Source organism: Varanus komodoensis, unplaced genomic scaffold (assembly GCF_004798865.1).
Source record: "Varanus komodoensis strain SLA01 unplaced genomic scaffold, ASM479886v1 scaffold32, whole genome shotgun sequence".
NCBI classification, from domain to species: domain Eukaryota; kingdom Metazoa; phylum Chordata; class Lepidosauria; order Squamata; family Varanidae; genus Varanus; species Varanus komodoensis.
Genome location: NW_025335798.1, coordinates 14,573,195 through 14,593,018, shown reverse-complemented (window position 1 = coordinate 14,593,018; position 19,824 = coordinate 14,573,195). Strand labels below are relative to the sequence as shown.

Here is a 19,824-nt window from a genome sequence, read left to right as displayed (position 1 = left end):
TTCGGTGTTTAGTCATGCCAGCCATATGACCACGGAGACTGTCTGCGGACAAATGCTGGCTCCCTTGCTAAGAAACGGAGATGAGCACCGCCCCCTAGAGTCAGGCATGACTGGACTTCATGTCAAGGGGAAACCTTTATCTTTACCTTTAATATGAATTGAACTAAGGTATCATCAGTTAACTCCAAATCATGCTTACTTGATTAAGACCCATGGAATGCAATTCCTGTTTCAGTTTGCTACTTTTTGAGGAAAGCTGTCTGGATAAATTTTGGAGATTTTATTATTAGGAAATTGAATGGTCTGTTGGAATATTTGTCTGCTTACCTAGGTCAATCATTTGTACTATAAATAGTGTCTCTGTTCAGTACTGTGCACATTTCTATGTTTTACTCATAGTAATAAGAGCTTATATGGAGTGGTGTTAAAGAAAAAAAAATCAGAATTTTGATTCTATGTTGTTTTTGTAGAATGAGGAGCCAGTTTTTTCTAAAGATGGCAATAAATTCTTTATGACAGTTCCTGTTAAGCAAGGGGGGCGTGGAGAATTCCACCATATTGCCATGTTTAACGTTCAGGTAAGTTCCTTTTGTGTAAGTTCATATTTTACCCAGTGGTCCTGACTTCCAGCCCCGTGCAGCCCAAAGGTCCTTCAGGTGATGAAGTGGCAGGTGATGGAGACAGTAGCTCATAGGCTGGGTGTCAGTCCCCAGTCAGCGTGAATACACCAGGGCCCACAGCATTTTTCTTTCTTTTATTTAAAGCATTTTATAGGAAGCCAACAGAGATGGACATAGTTACAGTTACAGATGCTTGTTTTATTATTTTATTTTTAAAATATATGTTTCTTTCGACACAAAATTGGTTTTATTCCTAAGCATTTCCCGTGTTTGAGCCAAGGGAAACACAAGTTAAGTTGTTTTTTCCCAGTGGTTATGATGGCTATATTTAAATGAGTTTAAAATGTGAAACTGCACATGCTTGCAGTGTTTTAAATAAAGAGATGTTCAGAATTGGCAACAGTGGGGCAGGGAGTTTGGATAACTCATCAGGAAGGTAGAAGCAGTAGTGAAGCATGGCAGGGCAGGTGATATAGTGCGATTAGTTGACACAACTGAAGAAATACATATCAGCAGCTGCAGAGGTCCTCTGAAGATTTAATTACTTTACTTTGGTCACAGGCCAGGAAAGTGCAACGAAAGAATAGTAAAAAAAAGGAAAAATAAAACAAAATGTATGATACAGAAACATTGGACACCTAAGAAAATTGTTAAAATCCTTAAATGATTAAGAAAATATAAAATCAATAAGAACACCAAAAAGTCTTAACCTGAAATTAATTTACTATAATTCATTCATACCTACTAGTCTTGGTTTACCTGAATTTACAAGCAGCTGCACCAAAGCTTTCCATTTATAATGATTTGACAGTAAATGTACTAGATGTTGTTTATCTGCTCATGCTGGAAACTCCTGCATAGCAAGTATAATTGAATGCCTCAGGTTCTCTTAAAGGTGCAATAGCAATGCACGCCCAAGTATTTCCACCTTTCCACTTTGGCAAAGGCATACCTGCTACTGATATGGTTTCCTCCTCAATCTTCCATCCAGAAAGCCGGAGAGTAGTACATCAAATCCCACCTTAGTGAAAGTTTCTGAAATTATACCTGTGATCTATATATTCTATAGGCCCATCATAGATCTGTCTCCATTGGGAAAGCCTCCAAGAAAAAGAGAATTCAAGCAGGTAGTCACTCCATCCTTCTTGGCATGGTGAGACTGGAAATGTTGGGATGATCAGGGAAGATTGAGCCATAGAACCAGCTCAGAACAGGGAAAGGACTCTGAAGGCAAGCCTGAACATCAGTGCACCCCAATCTCCCCTAAAAAGTTGGAGTCATTCAGTCTACATCTTGATTATGTTAATCCCTATACACATACTTGCAATAAAAATTCCAATAAAAGTTCAGTCAAAAAACCAGACAAACTCTGACTTAAAAGGCAGCCAGAAAAAACAACCCTGTGCTTCATTTTCTGAACTAGTTCAGGCTTTACCACCTAGAGGCTGCTATATCTGAAAATTATGCCTCAAATTTTCATAATTATAAGTGTTCGTTGATTTCCACTTTCTGGCCAATATGGAAGATATGGAAAATGAGGCATCAGGACATTCCACCACAGGTGTGATGTGATCTGTAAATCAAAATAACCCCCTATCTGAAGCAATGAGATTGGTGACAAGATGAAGATTTTTAATGTGCTGAGTCCTCATACACACACGTGTGTGTGTGATTCACAAAGAACTTAAGCAAGAACCTTCACTTAAGGCTACTTCAGTCATTACTTTTTTCCATTTATTTCTTCCCCCCACGTCTTATGCAAGTTGTATACATATGTACCTAATGTGGACTACTGTTGACACTCCAGTGCAGCCTTCCCCGACCTCATGGTGTTTTGGACTGCAAGTCCTGACCACTGACCATGCTGGCTGAAGCTGATTGGAGTTAAGGTCCTAAACTGCCGAGTTCCCCAGGCTGGGAAAGGGAGCTTGGCTGTGTGCAGACCAGGAACCCACGTAGTGTAACCCACGTAACTAATTGCAGTAACCACAGTAGCAGTAGGATGACGTTCCCTGGTAGTGGAAACTGCTATAACTCCATAAATAGGCCACCAGTGTGAACACTAAGAAGAACACGTAGCCTAGAACACTTCACAAAATCCCGTGAGATTCGCTATTTTAAAGGGATGTCGGCTGCTTCAAGGTCTGGGGCTTATAGCAGGAATCGTCACAGAGGAATAGTGAGGCAGAAGACTTGACTGTATGTGTCAGTTCCATAGGTTCCAAGAAACCTATGGGTATGCATTAAAAATAGTTTCTATTATATTAGCATGAAAACAATGTTAAAGTTTGTGTCTTTCTCTTCCCCATGATTGCTTGGAAAAGAAGAGAGGGTTAAGCCTATTTTTGCCCCTGAAGGAGCTGTAGAAGGACAGATTTGGATTCAGTGACTGTACACTCCCTTCACCTCCAGAGTTGTCAAAGGTGAGAAGGGAGTAGAGTCATGAGGCCATGCCTGCGTTTTTCTGACACGTCACTCCTATCCTCTATTTCTTCAGGAGCAAAGGCAGGCAGACCCAAAGATCTGTCATATCCCATAAACAGTCTGTAGTGGAAAAGAAGCTGAGTAAGGCAACAGATGAAAGCTGCTATTGTTGCGTCATTGATATGTCTGAGCCCCTCTGCCTGCATTCTCTGAAGCTCCCAAGGAGCATGGTTATGGGGCCAGTCGCCTGCTTCACATGTTACCACTACACTGGTTAGCAGCCTCCGCACACACCATATGCATGCATAGAATGCATCTCCGTGTATGCATAGATACTTTGGACTGTCTTCTAATGTACATTTTAAAAATGTCATTCATTCAAGTATATTATAATTGATCGTGTGTATTGGCAAATCTGAAGGCAAAGGGGGAAATTTGTTTTCCTGCAGACCAAGAGTGAACAATTTAGTATACGACATCTGACATCTGGAAACTGGGAAGTTATCAAAATCTTGGCATATGACGAAAATACCCAAAAGATGTGAGCATTATTTTTCTTTGTCTGTTCAGGTAAAATATTTATGCATCAGGATAGATTCCTTTTTACTGCAAATATTATTAAATGTTAACCATGTTTCTTTCATTTGCCAGTGTGAATATAAGTTATAGACATAAATACAAAGAGAAAGTTGATTCTTACTGCCTGTTGCATAGCATAAGAACATTTTGCAAATAAAGAGCAAGGATAGACTGTGACATCCTCTAGGTCACCACACTGATTGAAATGAAATAAATATAAACTCTGTGTAACGATGGAAACATTCTAAGGGTTTTCCTTACGATATTGAAAAGAAACATTGTTAGGATTTATAAAGAAAAATTGTTTAGAATAATATTTATAAGATTTACAAACTAGCGCTGTTGGTTTACAACCTCAAATTTTCTATAGGTCCATTGTATTCCTTGCAATTCTGAGGGAAGCATTTACGTAACATAGTTTCAACCATTCTGAGTAAATCTTTTAAGTTCTAAATAACAACATAAAATGATAAGAAGAGCTATGCTGGGTCAGACCAAAGCTATGTATGGCCTGGTGCACTGTTTGCTTGCTTATGTTACCTGGCAGGGACATACTGCTTCCAATATACTACATGTTTATGCACACACACACACACACACGTGTGTGTGTGTGTGTCCATATATATCTATATTTTTAGATCTATATATAAACGGATAAAGATATATAGAGAGAACATATACATATGGTCTGTTGTTCTCCCAACACTGTCAAGAGAAGAAAGCATCACACAAGTTTCTGTAAGAAATGTATCTTTGATCACAATTCTCCTGCGTTGTTAAGGCTGCGATCCTGTATGCACTTACCTGATAATAAGCCCCACTGAAATCAGTGAGACATACTTCTAAGTAGCCATGTAGAAGATGACATCATAAGATTGTAAAATTCCTCTGAAGTTCATTTTCCAACAAGTAGTGTTATACAAAGAATTTCAAGTAAAACAACGACCAGTAATCGGTGCCTAGCATGAAAGTCAGCTAAGGTACATTGCTTTTAGCATTTAACATGTGAAAGGGGAAGAGGGGTGGGGGGCAACAGTACGAGTGGGTGGGTGGGTGGGTTGGTTTTTTTGTTTAAAGCTGAAATCTACCTGATGTCCAAGGCACACAAAGGAAAATATAGATATCTATCTCTATTTCTTTCTACAACTACATAGAGAATATAGATTCGGGCCATACTTCCATAGGACCCTTTCATTACTAGTTAGTCATATCTTAACTGGCTAAGGACAAAATTTAAAAATTCTGCAGCTGTAACGTATATGTAACAAAGCTGCAAAGGGTTGCAGGTGTGCATCCATATCTCTTCTACCCTCTCCTGGAATGTCAGTTTGAGCCACAGATCTTTTGGAAGGATTCAGTCACAAAAGGAATGGTTTAATTATTGTTCATAGTAAAATTGCACTGAACTGAACATAGTGAAGAGCTTTTTAGTGTTTTGAACAGGCCAGATACCCAGGGAATGCAATGCAATCACAGGCTCCGCACACCACCTATCACCTGAGGACAAATTCTAGTCATCGGTGGTGATCAAACAGTATGTTAATGATGACAGCATGTGTTGTTTCCTGTAAAAATTCATTGAGCATTTAATTCTGATATGAAATTGAAATTCAGCCTAGCCCTTTTGCTCCTGAAAATTGATGTATAATGGAAACAAACAAATATGAAGACATTCTGCATGTGCAGTTCAGGTACATTGTTTTCCATTTTTGAAAACTAGTTTTTGAACAGTTCTGCACACTCACTGGTAATAAAAAGTATCTAGGAACTTAAAGATCTTCATCAAATGTACCTTTGATTAATTTCCTCACAGAAGCTTTTCTTTCTAAAATATCCAGGCCCTAGTTCCCTGAATAGCCAGGGAAAGTACTAGGAGAAACCACATGCCTCAAATACTTGTCTGAGCAATGGCCACAAGCCTCCTCACTCTGCACTGGAAGGAAAAGATATGGTCGATTGGATCTCCATCAGACATGGAGAATCAGAGAATCATATAATAGTAGAGTTGGAAGGGGCCATGAAGACCATCGGGTCCAACCCCCTGCTGGTGCAGGACACCAATTTACACCATCCCACTCAGATGGCTGTCCAGTTTCTTTTTGAATGTCTCTAGTGTGCAAGAGCTCACCACCTCTCTGGAAAACTGGGTCCACTGTTGTATTGTTCTTCCAGTGAGGAAAATTTTCCTGATATCTAGCCTGAATTTGGATTGTCACAATTTGATCATTCTGTGTCTTACACTCTGAAAGAGATCTTGACCTTCCTATTCATGACAGCCTTTGAGGTACTTAGAGTGATACCACCCCTCAGTCTTCTCTTCTCAAGGCTCAGTCTCTCCTCACAGGGCAGTGTTTCTAAATCCTGGATCATTTTTGTTGCCCTCCTCTGGGCCCTTTCTAATTTTTCTGCATATTTCTTAAATCTTGGTCCCCAGAACTGGACACAATATTCCAGATGGGGTCCAACAAGTGAGGAGTATAGAACTACTACTTCTCATGATTTGGAAGTAGTAATTCTATTAATGCATCCAAAATTAGCATTCACCATTTTAGACCACAACAGACCATTTAGTCTGTTGTCCATACATGCATGGAGTTCAGACATGAAAAAAGCTCGGAGCAAATGCAAGGGAAACTAAAAGAAGAAAATAACTGGATGGGTCAAAATGGAATAGTACTGGTTCCTTCTGCAAATGAAAGGTATAATTAGGCTCAAACACACATGACATTCATTGTGTAGTGTGATGCTGGCCCTACTTTTTACTAAGGGAGGATTGCACTTGGCCCCAGTTTGAAGTGGGAGGATCAAATTAAGCTTTCACCATTGATCTGCTTCCTGAAATTTGCATCCCCTTGCCGTTTTCTCTCTATTAAAAAGAAAGAAAGAAAATTCATTTTCGACTAAATTCAGTGGGCGAGGTTAATTCCCATATTTTTCAATTATGTGAACTGCTCAGAGAACCAATTGATGGGAGGTGTAGCAAAAAATAAAATAAAAATAAATAAGAAATATGATTCTATCCAATGTCATATTCATTCGAGAGAAATATTACTGGGCCAATATTAAGCACAAACTCTTGCTCATGGTAGTAAGTATTACACGTCTACATTGGGCCATATACATTGATACAAAAATGTTTGCAAGAATTCGGAGACATGTACAAAGGCAGTAAAATTGATAAGCTTTCTGCCTTTATTGTCAGTTTCATCTTTATAGCAAAAACAAAAACCCTTTCCTTACTGCACAGCTGGAAAAACTATGACTGGCCATGCTTGAGACCTGCCTTTCAGAACTGGGGAACTCACGGGTGGCTAATCTGCCCCATCCATCTAGAGTTGTGAGACTCCAGATGTGACAAATCAGGAAGATTCTATACCCTGTGATCAGAGAGTGGGCAGTTTACACCCATGTCTTCCTTTGGGTTCAGACATTAGGCTAATGACCTGTAGCAATCACTCATTCCCTACTTTAGAAGTCCTGAATTACATGAATGCGGTCCTTAATTCAACTCATAACTTCTCTCATTTACATGTCTACATTCACAGTAGTGCTTGTGTAAGTATATGCTAAGTAAGGGATGAGTCAGGTTTGAAGCAAGGGCACGTTATACAGAAAATGCTACTGACGATGTTCTTGACAGCCCGTCTCTCCGTTCTGCTGATACTTTTGTGTTTCTTTGTTTCATTATGGAAGCTTTACATTTGCCTTACAAAATAGCTTTACAGTGCATTATGTATTTTTCCTCAAATCCAGGTCTCACTCAGTTCAATGGGTCTCTCTCCCTAGTTCATAGAATTGCAGCCTTAAACTATTATGTGCATACAAACTCTGGTACTGTATTTAGAAGTTAAACAATTATTCTATTCTATTCTATTCTATTCTTGCACTATTTATATCCAGCCTATCTTTTGACTTGATGCTGGCTGCTCAAGGTGCTTTGCAATGAGCAAGAACGAATGTGCGTTATAGATCATAACATTCTTTTTAAAGGGTAGTGGTGACTTAGAAAGGGTATCTGGGGACAATGATGGAAAATTTATGTTGGGAACTGTTCTGAGAGCATTTGCTATAGAATGGTCTACAAAAAACTTTAAATAAATAAATAAATAAATAAATAAATAAATAAATAAATAAATAGAATGTTCACGAGCCAGTCCTATCTGCTCTTGCTGGTGATGGCTACCTGGTGATGGCAGTTGCAGCCGTTTCAGCTGCAGCTTATCAAAGGTTCCATGGAAATACAAGGGAGAGGAGCTATTCCAGAGAACTGGTACTTAGCAATGAGGGCAAAGTAGCACAATTGCTTTTGTCTCTTAAGATAGTTCCTCATCAGAACAGCTGGACTGCCTACAGCTCTGATTCTTCCTGGTGGCACGTGAGTCTGATGACAGCTGTGGGGGCACAATAATGGACAAGAGGCACAGTGCCAAGGCCTTACATGCTGCTGTTTTCCCACATCTGTTAGTTATTCTACCTCTTATGTATCTATTTGTTTAAAATATATACCTCATTACTAATCCACCTTCACAGCAAAAGCTCTCTGGGTGGTTAAATACATTGCTATTACCTGGGCTGAATATATTTCTTTCTTTTCTTCCTTTACCAGTTACTTTCTAAGTACAGAGAATTCACCCAGAGGAAGACAACTACATAGGTAAGGAGATAAACAGCAGCTTGCTTTCTAAGTCACAGATCGTACCTGTGCCTCTCTGTTGTGGTTATGGCTGTTGTTATTTATTAGATTTATATCCTGCATATTTCTTATGAACTCAGAGCAGCTTACGTAATTCTCCTGCTGCTGCTCTCCATTGTATCCCCACAACAGCAGTCCTGTGAGGTGGGTTGGGCTGAGCGTCTGTGACTAGCCCAAAGTCACTCAGCTCCTTCGTCAAGCAGGGACTAGAATCCAGATCACCTGAATTCCAGTCACCACACCACACTGGCTCTCATACTGGTTATTTGGTGTGGAAGAGACGACTATCGATTATCTGAGAAATGTTACCCCCATGGTTCATTTCATATGTGCATTGTATGCTACAATAAACCACACTACCACATATTTTTCCTGAGCCTAATACTCTAGTTATTGGATAGTTTTAGTTAAGACATTTCAGAGAAGTGGAAGAGAAAAGGAAGTGGTTTAATTTTGCCCCCTTGAGGTTTGAAATTGGTCTGGGAGGTATTCACAAGCTCAGTTGCACATTATGAGCAACATCAAGTATTGTGTAAGTGGACTTCAGCTCATGAAATGGACTTCTGATTGCCTTCCTTTCCCTTCTCTCCTCTCACTGGTGTCCATCTCCCAGTCCTCCAAACCATTTTTCTTGGCATGCAGTAAGGTCCAGGGAGGAGGGGAAAGCATCCCTCCAGTGATGTTCATTCAAATGGTGGATGGACACCAGTGGATTTCACCTTAAAACAATAAACAGTTTTCTGCATATATTTTGCCTATATTTACATGTGCTTGATTAATATTATATATGTGTGTATACATTTGCCACATCAGTGTATCCACAGTGGAATTGTTGAATCGTCAGTGCCTTTCATGCAGTTTCATGAAAGATCAGTGCACATATTTCAGCGCAAAGTTTAGTCCTTCAATCAAGTATTTTATCCTGCAATGTAAAGGTAAGTCAAGCACCTCAGTTGAACATTAGAACTGTTTCATATATGTATGTGTGTATGAACACTTTTATGTCATTTTCCTGAAAAGGGAGTTACTCCTCTAAAAACAAAGCATGTCATACTGCAAATAACTGCATGCTATCTGCGTAAGTATTTTAAATTAATATACTGTATCTATATTTTCAGTCTAAATCCAGGGAAGTTTTTGAAATTCTGTAGCGATAACTGATGTTTGTAGTGAACTGTATAAGGTTGAACAAATTGAAGCTTAACTAATACAAGAAAGGAATGCCTTAAGTTGGTCAAAAGTCAGTTAAGAAATCAGGAATCAACTTCTGATAGAGTTCTCCCCTCTGAGATTCAGCCTCTGCTTGGGTGTACTTCAGGAAGCTGGATGCTCAGATTTTAGTGATGATGGCCAGGAGTATGTTTTTCTCCATCTTCACCCTTTCTTGGAGATGGTGGACCTCATCATGGTGACAGATGTCTTAACTGCATCCCATTTGAAAATTGCTTAGAAATTGTTTTATATTCTCTTAGAAACTTAGAAACTTGGTCCAGAATCCTGGAGCTAGACTACTGACTGGCATTGGTCATAAACTACAGAGGACTCCTTTGTGATAAAAGCTTCATATGCTGTCAGATTCTAGAAATAGTTTACAGTGATTCTAACATATGATAAAAGCCAGGATGTCTTGAGACTAGAATATTTGAAGGACCACATTCTCCCACTGGAGCCTGCCTCACAAGAGAGGCCCTCTTTGTCTCGTCAACACCAGAGGCATGTTTTGTAGGAATGACTGAGTGTGTGTGTGTGTGTGTGAGAGAGAGAGAGAGAGAGAGAGATAGAATGCTCCACAGTGAATGTTTCCAGCAACATCCCCTGATAAAAATGACACGCTACATCAATTTCCATTGTTGATTTTACCAGCAGGCAAGCACATTGCAATTTCAGACAAGGTTTTAGCTTTTAAAGAGAACTTACTTGCTAAAGAAGGTTTAACAACTTCTGCCATCTACCTCTTGTACAATGTTGCGAACCTCCATCCATAGTTCTTCAGGCACTCTGTCTATCAGATCCAATTCCTTAAATCTATTTGTCACCTCTACTGTATATTCATCAGGGATATGATTTAGGTCATTTCTGAGTGGCCTAGTGCTTTTCTTCAACTTAAGCCTATATTTTGCAACCAGAAGCTCATGATCTGAGCCACAGTCAGCTCCTGGTCTAGTTTTTACTGACTGTATAGAGCTTCTCCATCTTTGGCTGCAGAGCACATAGTCAGTCTGATTTCTGTGTTGACCGTCTGGTGATGTCCATGTGTAGAGTTGTTTCTTGGGTTGTTGGAAAAGAGTGTTTGCTATGACCATCGTATTCTCTGGACAAATTTCTACCAGCCTGTGCCCTGCTTCATTTTGTACTCCAAGGCCAAACTTGCCTGTTATTCCAGTTATCTTTTGGCTTCCTACTTTAGCATTCCAATTCCCCATAATGATAAGGACATCATTTTTTGGTGTTAATTCTTGAAGGTGTTGTAGACCTTCATAGAACTGGTCAACTTCAGCCTGTTCAGCACCAGTGGCTGGGGCATAGACTTGGACTACTGTGATGCTGAATGGTTTGCCCTGGATTCAAACTGAGATCAAACTGAGATCATTCTGTCATTTTGGAGATTGTATCCCAGTACTGCTTTTCCTACTCTTTTATTGACTATGAAGGCTACTCCATTTCTTCTGAGAGATTCTTGCCCGCAGTAGTATATCTGATGGTCATCTGAATTAAATTCACCCATTGCTGTCCATTTTAGTTCACTGATTCCTAAGATGTCGATGTTCAGTCTTTTCATCTCTTGTTTGACCACATCCAGCTTGCCTTGATTCATGGATCTTACATTCCATGTTCCTATGGACTATTGTTCTTTACAGAATTGGACTCTCCTTTCACCACCAGATACATCGGTACTGAGTGTCCTTTCAGCTTTGACCCAGTCGCTTCATTCTTTCTGGCGCCACTAGTACTAGCCCACTGCTCTTCCCCAGTAGCATATTGGACACCTTCCGACCTGAGGGGCTCATCTTCCGGCATCATATCTTTTTGCCTTTTGGTACTGTCCATGGGGTTTTCATGGCAAAGATACTGGAGTGGGTTTCCATTTCCTTCACCAGTGGATCCCCTTTTGTCAGAGCTTTCTGCTATGACCTGTCCATCTTGGGTGGCCCTGCACGGCATAGCTCATAGCTTCATTGAGCTACGCAAGCCCCTTCGCCACGTAGTGGAAAGCTATTCTTTACATTCAATACATATATAAATAAGGAATATGATGCATGTTTTACAAATACAAAACTTCCTTTTATAATTCAGCAAGTATCAATTGTTGTATTTCTTTATTTATATGCTGCTACATTAGCCCACACTCGGGGTCTCTGAGCTGCTTGCAAGCAATTTAAACAACCTCTCCTCTTGACCTTTTGGGAAAGGTAATGGAATGGTTGTGGAGAAGAAAGACCACATCAATTTCCTGCATGGGATTTGTAGTTTCTTCTACTTTCCAGTTGAATTCAGTAGGCAGAGAAAACTCCAGTGCCCTGCCTAGAAATTTTGCATCTGCACATGTAATTTAGGAGTTTCCTTTATGGAAGAGGCATGTAAAGAGGTCCTTTAGGATGGCTTTGTGCCCTATTTCACAGAGGTTGTCCTCTTATTACAGAAGACAGTCCATTGTTTGAAAGGTTGCCAAGTCCGATTCTAGTTTAAAGATAAAAGGGCATGTGATGGGAGATCAGAGGCCTTGAAGCTGCACCTAGATAGCAAACTGTGCAGGACACATAGGTCACCTGTTCACGGTCCTCACATTGTGGTGAGATGCACCGCATTTCTATTTACATTAGGGTTGGGGCTATTCTTAAATTGGCACACATACAAGTAATTGCACTTATAAGGTGACAATTAGCATATCAATTAGCATATGCAAAAGCTATGCAACAATATATCTACTTGGTGGATAATATATGTCCTGTTGTTATTCAAGTGTACTGGCACTATCCTACAGGAGGACAAATAGAGAGAGAGAGAAAGAGAGAGAGAGAACATCATAAAGCTATTTTTAAATGGGAGGGGGATTTCTATGTAATCTGTTTCCTTTAGCTTGAGTTGGAGCACTGATCCACTCTTGCAGGAAAGTGACATCTCCCCCATCCTAGGGACCTTCCCTCTCTCAAAAGAATACACTTCTTTCTTCATGAATGTGTTAATCAACATTACAGAAGTTCTTTTCTGATGAAAGTTACTGGAACAGTGCTCTAGAAATAATGAAACCACAGGCTGATGATGGAATGGAATTGTGGAGAACAGTTTACCTCTCGCTGTAAATAGGCAGAAGGGAGATAGCAATGCCTCAAACTTTTGCTATTTCCCAGGAGACTGTCCTAGGAATGGCTTGGCATTAATGGGACTACTCATGGGTTAGTGTTAAAGCAGATGTATTGATTCTTTTTAGAACTGTGTGCAGAAACTGATAAGCACATTATGTGAGTCTCATGTTCTAGTGAAGTATTAAGGAACCCCCCAGTGATTAAAAAATATAATAACAGTGTTTTTGTTTGTTTTGTTTTGTTTTGTTTTGGGGGACATTATAGGGCCTGGTGTTCCCATCATCAGTGTACACAGTACGAATAATCCTGAAAGTAAGTACTTTTTAGATATTTTCCTGTGCCTCGTCCCCATTCACCTCACCTTTTCAAACCTCCAGGGAATTAATTTTGGAAAGCCCATCTTAATTATAGCCTAGTAATAAACATGTCTGTAAGTGATAAGAATAGATGGAAATTAATCAAGTGACTATAACATACCAAGGATTTCTCAGGCTGATGTTATTTTAGATGTTTATCTTTTATCTCCTGTTAATACTTACATTAATTAGGTAGCAAAGTGGTATGATCTCTTTTACTAACTATGCAAATTGAGATCCTATTATATCTCATGTAACTGATCATGCCACTGGTGTATGTTTTAAAAGTACTTTAAAGCTGTAATCCAATTAGTCTGGATTAAGGTGCGAGCTTCTGAGCACTACTTATCTAATTCAATCTCCATTTGATGTATACAATTCTACCTTTGTTAAAGATTTTGCTTCTCTAAAACTCTTAGGAAAATATACTGAAAAAATTAGAAAAAATAAACTGCACAAGTAACACTGTGTAGTTTCTTTAGTACGCATTTGTTTGCTTGAATATACCTAACAGATGTCTAAGTAGTTTCTATGTGGTTCTAGTGAGGTTTCCACCCTCCTCACTCAGTGTTCCTGCTTCTAGCATTTGTCCCAACAGCCACCACACCTGAAATTCAATCCCATGATGGAACAGATCCTGCAACTGCTGCTATTGCCAGGGAACTCTGTGGTGGTTGCATACTAGGGCCATGGAAACTATGACGCTGGATTTGGATAACCAGAGAACTAAGAAACCATAGAACAGACCATTGTTTCTTACCATGATACTGAAATAGCATGACAGTGTGTGAATGACACATATCATATGAAACTATCCACTCTGTTATTCCAAGCATGAAAGCACATATGCAGGCCACCTCCACAAACAAACAAACAATCAAACCCCCTCTTCATATTATACTTAATTAGTTAATTAGCATAGAAACATGAAACCTTTTTCTTGATGGTTCATAAATAAATACCAATGCTATATCTATTTTCACACTACTTGTACCATTATTATTTAGTTAGAACATTCTGGACATTAATAGCACAATCCTTTCTGAAGTAAGGGCATAGACATCAGTAGGGCTTACTGCCAGGTAAGTTTACATAGTATTGCTACCCAAATAGAATTCAATTTATATTTACCACTTGGAAAAATGATGTTGACTTGAGGCAACCTGGATAATTTGAACAAATATTCTCTCGTGTGTGCCATTTTGTTAAAACCTTTAAAGTGCAATAATCCCTTTCCATTGTAATTGGATGAGACAGTAGTAAATGCCATGGTTTGATATTTGTAAAAAGAAAGGGAACATGGCCTTCTCTGATCTCTTTTAGAATTCCCATCTGCCATGGTTCAAAGGAAAGATTCACTTGTATAGAGTAATTGGAAATAAAATTAGGTAATATAAGTTATTGTTTACAATTTATGATTTATGATGACACCAAAGTTGTTCATAAGGCCTGAATGCTAAATATCTCTTCTATTAACAAAACAGAAAATATATGACCAATGTTTATTTCAATCACGGTATCTGCAACAATTATTACAGCTTTGACTACCCATAAATTATATCATAGCTATGTAGATTACCCCATGTTGCCCTGAATTAAGATTTAAAAAATACTCAGAACAGTGCCAATGAAGGAATATCAGAAACAGAAATGAATGCAAGCAAGCAACAGTCAGGTTAAAAGAAAATACTTCTTTTATGGGAAAATGCAGCTTGATAGAGAAAGCATAATTTTAACATACTATAGACGTGTGCCTTTGTAAATGGCCAGATTTTGTACAACTAGCTGTTGCTGTTATTTTGAGTTCATGCAGTATTTTCCATCTTTCCTAATTGCCTGTATAGAGGCTAATACCTCTCCCTGTCTTATGCATATATTCCTAGATCCAGATGAACACCTGCTCCCTATTAGATAGAATGATCCATGGAGGAAAAGAATCAAGAATCAAGCATATAGGTGGCTGGCGGGAGTCAGTCACAGCCCCTTCTCTGCATCCCCAGTTATCCAAACAAATTTAAACCCGTCAATGCTCTGGGCACCTTAGCTAATGGAACTGCATTCACTGTGGAATCCATTAGCTTCTGTGAGCAAACCTTTTTAATAGATCTCCCACATTTGCAGAGGTGAAAGTATACCAAGAGGCATGACAAAGGGACAGCTAATATGACAAGTGGAGAGATACTGATTCTTCCACTTTTAGATCATCCTCCTCCTGCCCAGCTGAGAAAATAAAATGCATTGTGTGTCTCTTGGCATGTTTGTGGCCAATTACGATTGTCCCATGGTTGTTATAGCTGCCATAAAGTCTTGCATGAAGTCATCCTGGATCCAGTAGGCTTGGCATGGAAGAGAAGATACTCCAGAATGATCAGCACTGAGTCTGTGGAACCTGCAACAGCCCAGGCAGGCAGGAGACTAATGGGCTGCAAAATGGGTACACCAACAAAATCCTTAATCTATCTTGGTGACCCAACACAAGATACCAAAACTCAGGATTAGCACTTGAATGGTCCGGAAGTCTTTATATGAAGCTATTAAAGTCAGAGAAAAAAAATAGCACATGTGTACTACAAATTAAGTTAAATAGAGTCTAAGTTCTAAAATATCCTTATTAGATAAATACATTTTTAAAATATGCTTTAATTTTGGTTTGCAATTCTTATACTGATTTTTATTAAGTATGTTTAAATAACACTGTTATTTAAAGATGGACTATTTCTTCATATGCACTTGTATGCACACACAATTCTTCCTTTCCTCACCGTTTTGTCCTTACAGAATTTTATATATTAGAAAATAATTCTGTATTAAAAGAAGCAATTTTGAAGAAAAAAAAATTCCGGACAGAAACCCGAATGCTTCACATTGATGATTATGGTAAATATAACTAGAAGTTATTGGAATAAGCCAAAACATTTTCAAATAATATATTTTTTCATCTTTGAAACTACCAGTCTTTAATGTTTTACTCTTTTCTTAAAAGAACTTCCCTTACAGTTGTCATTTCCAAAGGATTTCACAGATCGGAATGCATATCCACTTCTGTTAATAGTGTAAGTATACCACTGCCGATATTTGAATGAATAAAACAGTTGCGTCTCCCCTGGCACTCCGCCCCTCTGTGTGTGTGTTTGATTGCATGCTGGCCATAGGAGCAGCATTTTATTTTGTATAAAATTTCCATTCATGATATGATGGGTAACCCTGGATGACCTAATATGTTCATGAATATACACTCTTAATAGGGATTTGATATGCACAAAATAACCTCTACAATTTCACAGAAAAGTATTTCTTCCCAGATACAGGAAATATATTTTTCTAAATTCCAAGTTTCCAAGACACAATTTCATGAGATACTTTTCACTCTTGGTATATCACATAGCTGCCCCATTCCTGAGCGAGGGAAGGATCTATAGATCTTGAAAGCCTGTGCATTTTTTGATCTTTCATCTGAACTAATAACTCTATTATAAAATGTATTTTGGTATTTTTCTTATTGTCAATGCAGGCACCTTTTTTTTCTTTGTTTTTCTTGTTTTCATGACATTCTCAGGATAGGCTTGGCACTATAGTTTTTGAAATGGCAATTGCACATCTGAAGTATCCATAATGTCATTGAACATGTTAGGACTTGTTCCTAATATAACTGCATGTAAAGAATTAGCCATTAGCTGCAAATCTCATTAATATGAATAGGAGGCACACAGCCAAACCTTCAGCTACCTGCTAACTTTTTATTATTAATAAGGCATATATTATACTTTCCCTTATCTACAGTTTAATCTAATAAGACACTGTCTGCCCTGTAGTGTATTTCTGCACTTGTGGTTTGTACTGTTTTCAGGAAATGTGTCTCATTTCTTTTGCTGCTCCCATATCCTGGCTCTACTGTCCAGTTCACACTTGGCTTTGTTGTGTATAAAGAAGCAGGAGCAGGGCTTTCATGTGGTCTTGAGATCTACACAGCTAAGCCGATTTGCTGAACCTGTTCTCTGAACAAAGCACATGGAATGGCTCCTTCCAGTAAATCCCACGTACATGGCGCATAGGGCAAGACAACCTGCTTCACTCTCTGTTTCTGTGAAGCTTATGCAACTGTTTTTCTTTAATTTCATGTAAGTCTGTGCGGTCCCAGTTGAGAGGGAGGCCACAGCATTTCTTTATTTGCTGCCTGAAATTCTATTCCCACCCGGCAAGGCAAGGCAAGGCAAGGCAAGGCAAGGCATCTCTCCATGGATAGAATCTTTTAACCCCTATCCCAGCCCTACGTGGAAGAATGAAATTACAGGAGGAAAGGAGGAAAGGTTAAATCCTTCTTTCCCAAAATTGGGACTAGATGGTCCCAATCTAGTTTGGGATGGCATACCCTCATATGAAATTACACTGTGAGCTACACTAACATGTTGAGTAGAATGTGCTATTTCACCCTTCAACACATAGTATTTTGGGGGCTTATTTTTTTATAATAAGTTTTATTCAAAATTATAACCCTAAAACAAAGAACAAACTAAAAACAACATCAATCATCAGAAACATTGGACCTGCTGGGTCAGCTCCCATATTTTTTTTCCATTTATGATAACTTAGAAACAGATTTAAATCTATACGAAGTTCCATTTCTCTAGCCAATAATAAAAAGAGTCCCAAGTTTGACAGGAATCAGCATCTTCCTTCTCCTTCAATGGCAAAGTCAATCTATCCATTTCTGCACAGTCCAAGATCTTTTTTTAGGATCAGTTCGTCGGTGGGGGGTTCTTCACTTTTCCAGTGTTGAGCAAATGCAATCCTCACCGCAGTGATTACATGTAAAATCAAGTACATTTCTTGTTTACTAATATCAACAGGTATAATGCCTAATAAGAAGACTTCAGGTTTAAAAGCTAGGGATTTTTGTAACATTTCCTCAAGCCATTTATGTATTTTAATCCAATACTTTTTTGCATTATCGCAAGTCCAGCACATATGGTAGAAAGTACCCAATTTATGTTTACATTTCCAACATCCATTTGACATATTTGGAAACGTCTTAGCCAATCTATTTGGTGACAGATACCATTTATAAAACATTTTGTACAGGTTTTCTTTATATGAAGTTGCTAATGTTACCTTAATATTTCTCTCCCACAGCTTTTGCCATTTTTCTAATTCAATATTATATCCAAAGTTTTATGCCCATGTTATCATAGTTTCCTTAACCTGTTCATCTTCCATTCTCCTATCGAGTAAGAAATTATATAGTCTTTTAATCATTTTCTCATCTGATTTAAGCATCACCAATATTTTGGGGGTTTTTAAGATACTGTACACAGTGCAAGAGAACTTATAGACAAACATCTTAGCAGATATGAATAAACAGCATGCATACCCAAAGCTATGCACCAAACGCATGCTTCAGACTTCCACAGTAAACAGATATTGTGCATGCTACAGTGGAAACAAGCCATGCCTTTAAAAATGAACACAGGGTCTTTCCATGTTTGCACAGGAGAACTTGATGATAGAGTGTCCCTGTGTGGGGTTCTCCAAGTCTGAAGGGTTTTTGAGTATGTAGCCAGTTGTAGAGAGAAGATGTTATCAGTAGCATTTCAGTGTGTGAATTTATGTAGAGATGCAGCCCATGCGTTAATGAACCTCAGATCCTAGAAGATTGCAGGGAGAATTGAAGTAATGAATGGCTAGTTGGGAGTTTAAGTTCTGCTTGATTTTTATGATGCAAACTTCATAGTATAACTAACAGAACCTGAACAAAACGGAATAGTGGTGTTTCTAAGGTGATTATTTTGTTCTTGCAAGCCAGGGAAGAAGTGGAGAAAAGCCACATATTGGCCTTTCTGTGTTTCTCTAACAGTGAATCGTTTTTCTTTCTTTCTGCTGATCCTCTCACCTTTTCAGTGATACATTTCCACTGTAAGTGTTAACAGAAGTTATTTTTAGAAATCTCTGCACAATATAATGAAAAGTCAATACTGAAAATCTGTCAAGAGAGACCTTCTGGGACTCATTTAATTTGTCTTGGATCTTTTGGGAGAGCAGGAGGTGGTAATCCTCAATCCAATTTGCTAGAAGCCATACCCTGAAATGGCCAAATTAGTCTTCTCTTATAATTAAAGATAAGCCAAAGTCATACCTGAGAATTCAGAACTACTTCTGAGGTCAGCATGGTGGGGTTGGGGTTATATCCAGAGTGAATGCAGTGCTAAGTCCATTGAACTGTGTGTGGAATTCTCTTTCTTGGGGAAAAAAGGCCCTGTAAATCAGCACTACAAAAAAAGGTCCAAATAATGACATCATCATAAATGCTTCCTCTAAAAGACGTCATGCTGTTTCAGGTAACACCAGTGTAGTTGCTTCCTGTCAACCTGTCCTATATGGAGTTCTTTGACAAGTAGTTGAACATGAAGAAGTTGGACAGCATTTCTTATAGGACAACTACGGATCAACAAGCATGAAACACCATCTCCTGGTGCACTACCTACTTTGATCTTAGGTTCGTCGATGCCTTTGGTAGTCCTGTAGGAGTTGAAGGTTAGGCTTAGGCTTCTTGTGGGATGAAGAAACAACTTCTATAGAGAGTGAGGCTGGTGCCACATTTCCCTGGCTGCCAGTGAGTGGTAAATTAACAGAATTCCTAGACTACAGTGGACATGAAGCTTCATCAAGGCTAGGCAAAACATTGATGTTTCTGCAAGGGATGATTAACCACCTTTAGAAGTCTGAATAACCTTCTAAAGGTGCAAATCCTGTGCAAGTTTAGATAGAAAAAGGCATGACTGCCTGAGGGATACTGTGAGTTGTAGGTCTTTTGCTGTCTAAACTTGCATATGTTTGTGCCCTAATTGTGCTAT

At 38.8% G+C, this 19,824-nt stretch overlaps 1 protein-coding gene across 3 annotated transcripts in view; it reads left to right on the top strand.

Moving 5' to 3' along the window:
* The window catches only part of DPP10 (dipeptidyl peptidase like 10), a 223,470-nt gene that overhangs the window by 183,835 nt on the left and 19,811 nt on the right, over nt 1-19,824 (top strand). For all 3 annotated transcript variants that reach the window (XM_044438165.1, XM_044438164.1, XM_044438163.1), the window contains 7 exons: nt 471-578; nt 3,494-3,585; nt 8,230-8,277; nt 9,130-9,251; nt 12,885-12,932; nt 15,755-15,853; nt 15,960-16,029. In XM_044438165.1, the coding sequence (XP_044294100.1) occupies nt 471-578; nt 3,494-3,585; nt 8,230-8,277; nt 9,130-9,251; nt 12,885-12,932; nt 15,755-15,853; nt 15,960-16,029 (587 nt within the window). The remainder of the gene's footprint in view (nt 1-470; nt 579-3,493; nt 3,586-8,229; nt 8,278-9,129; nt 9,252-12,884; nt 12,933-15,754; nt 15,854-15,959; nt 16,030-19,824) is intronic.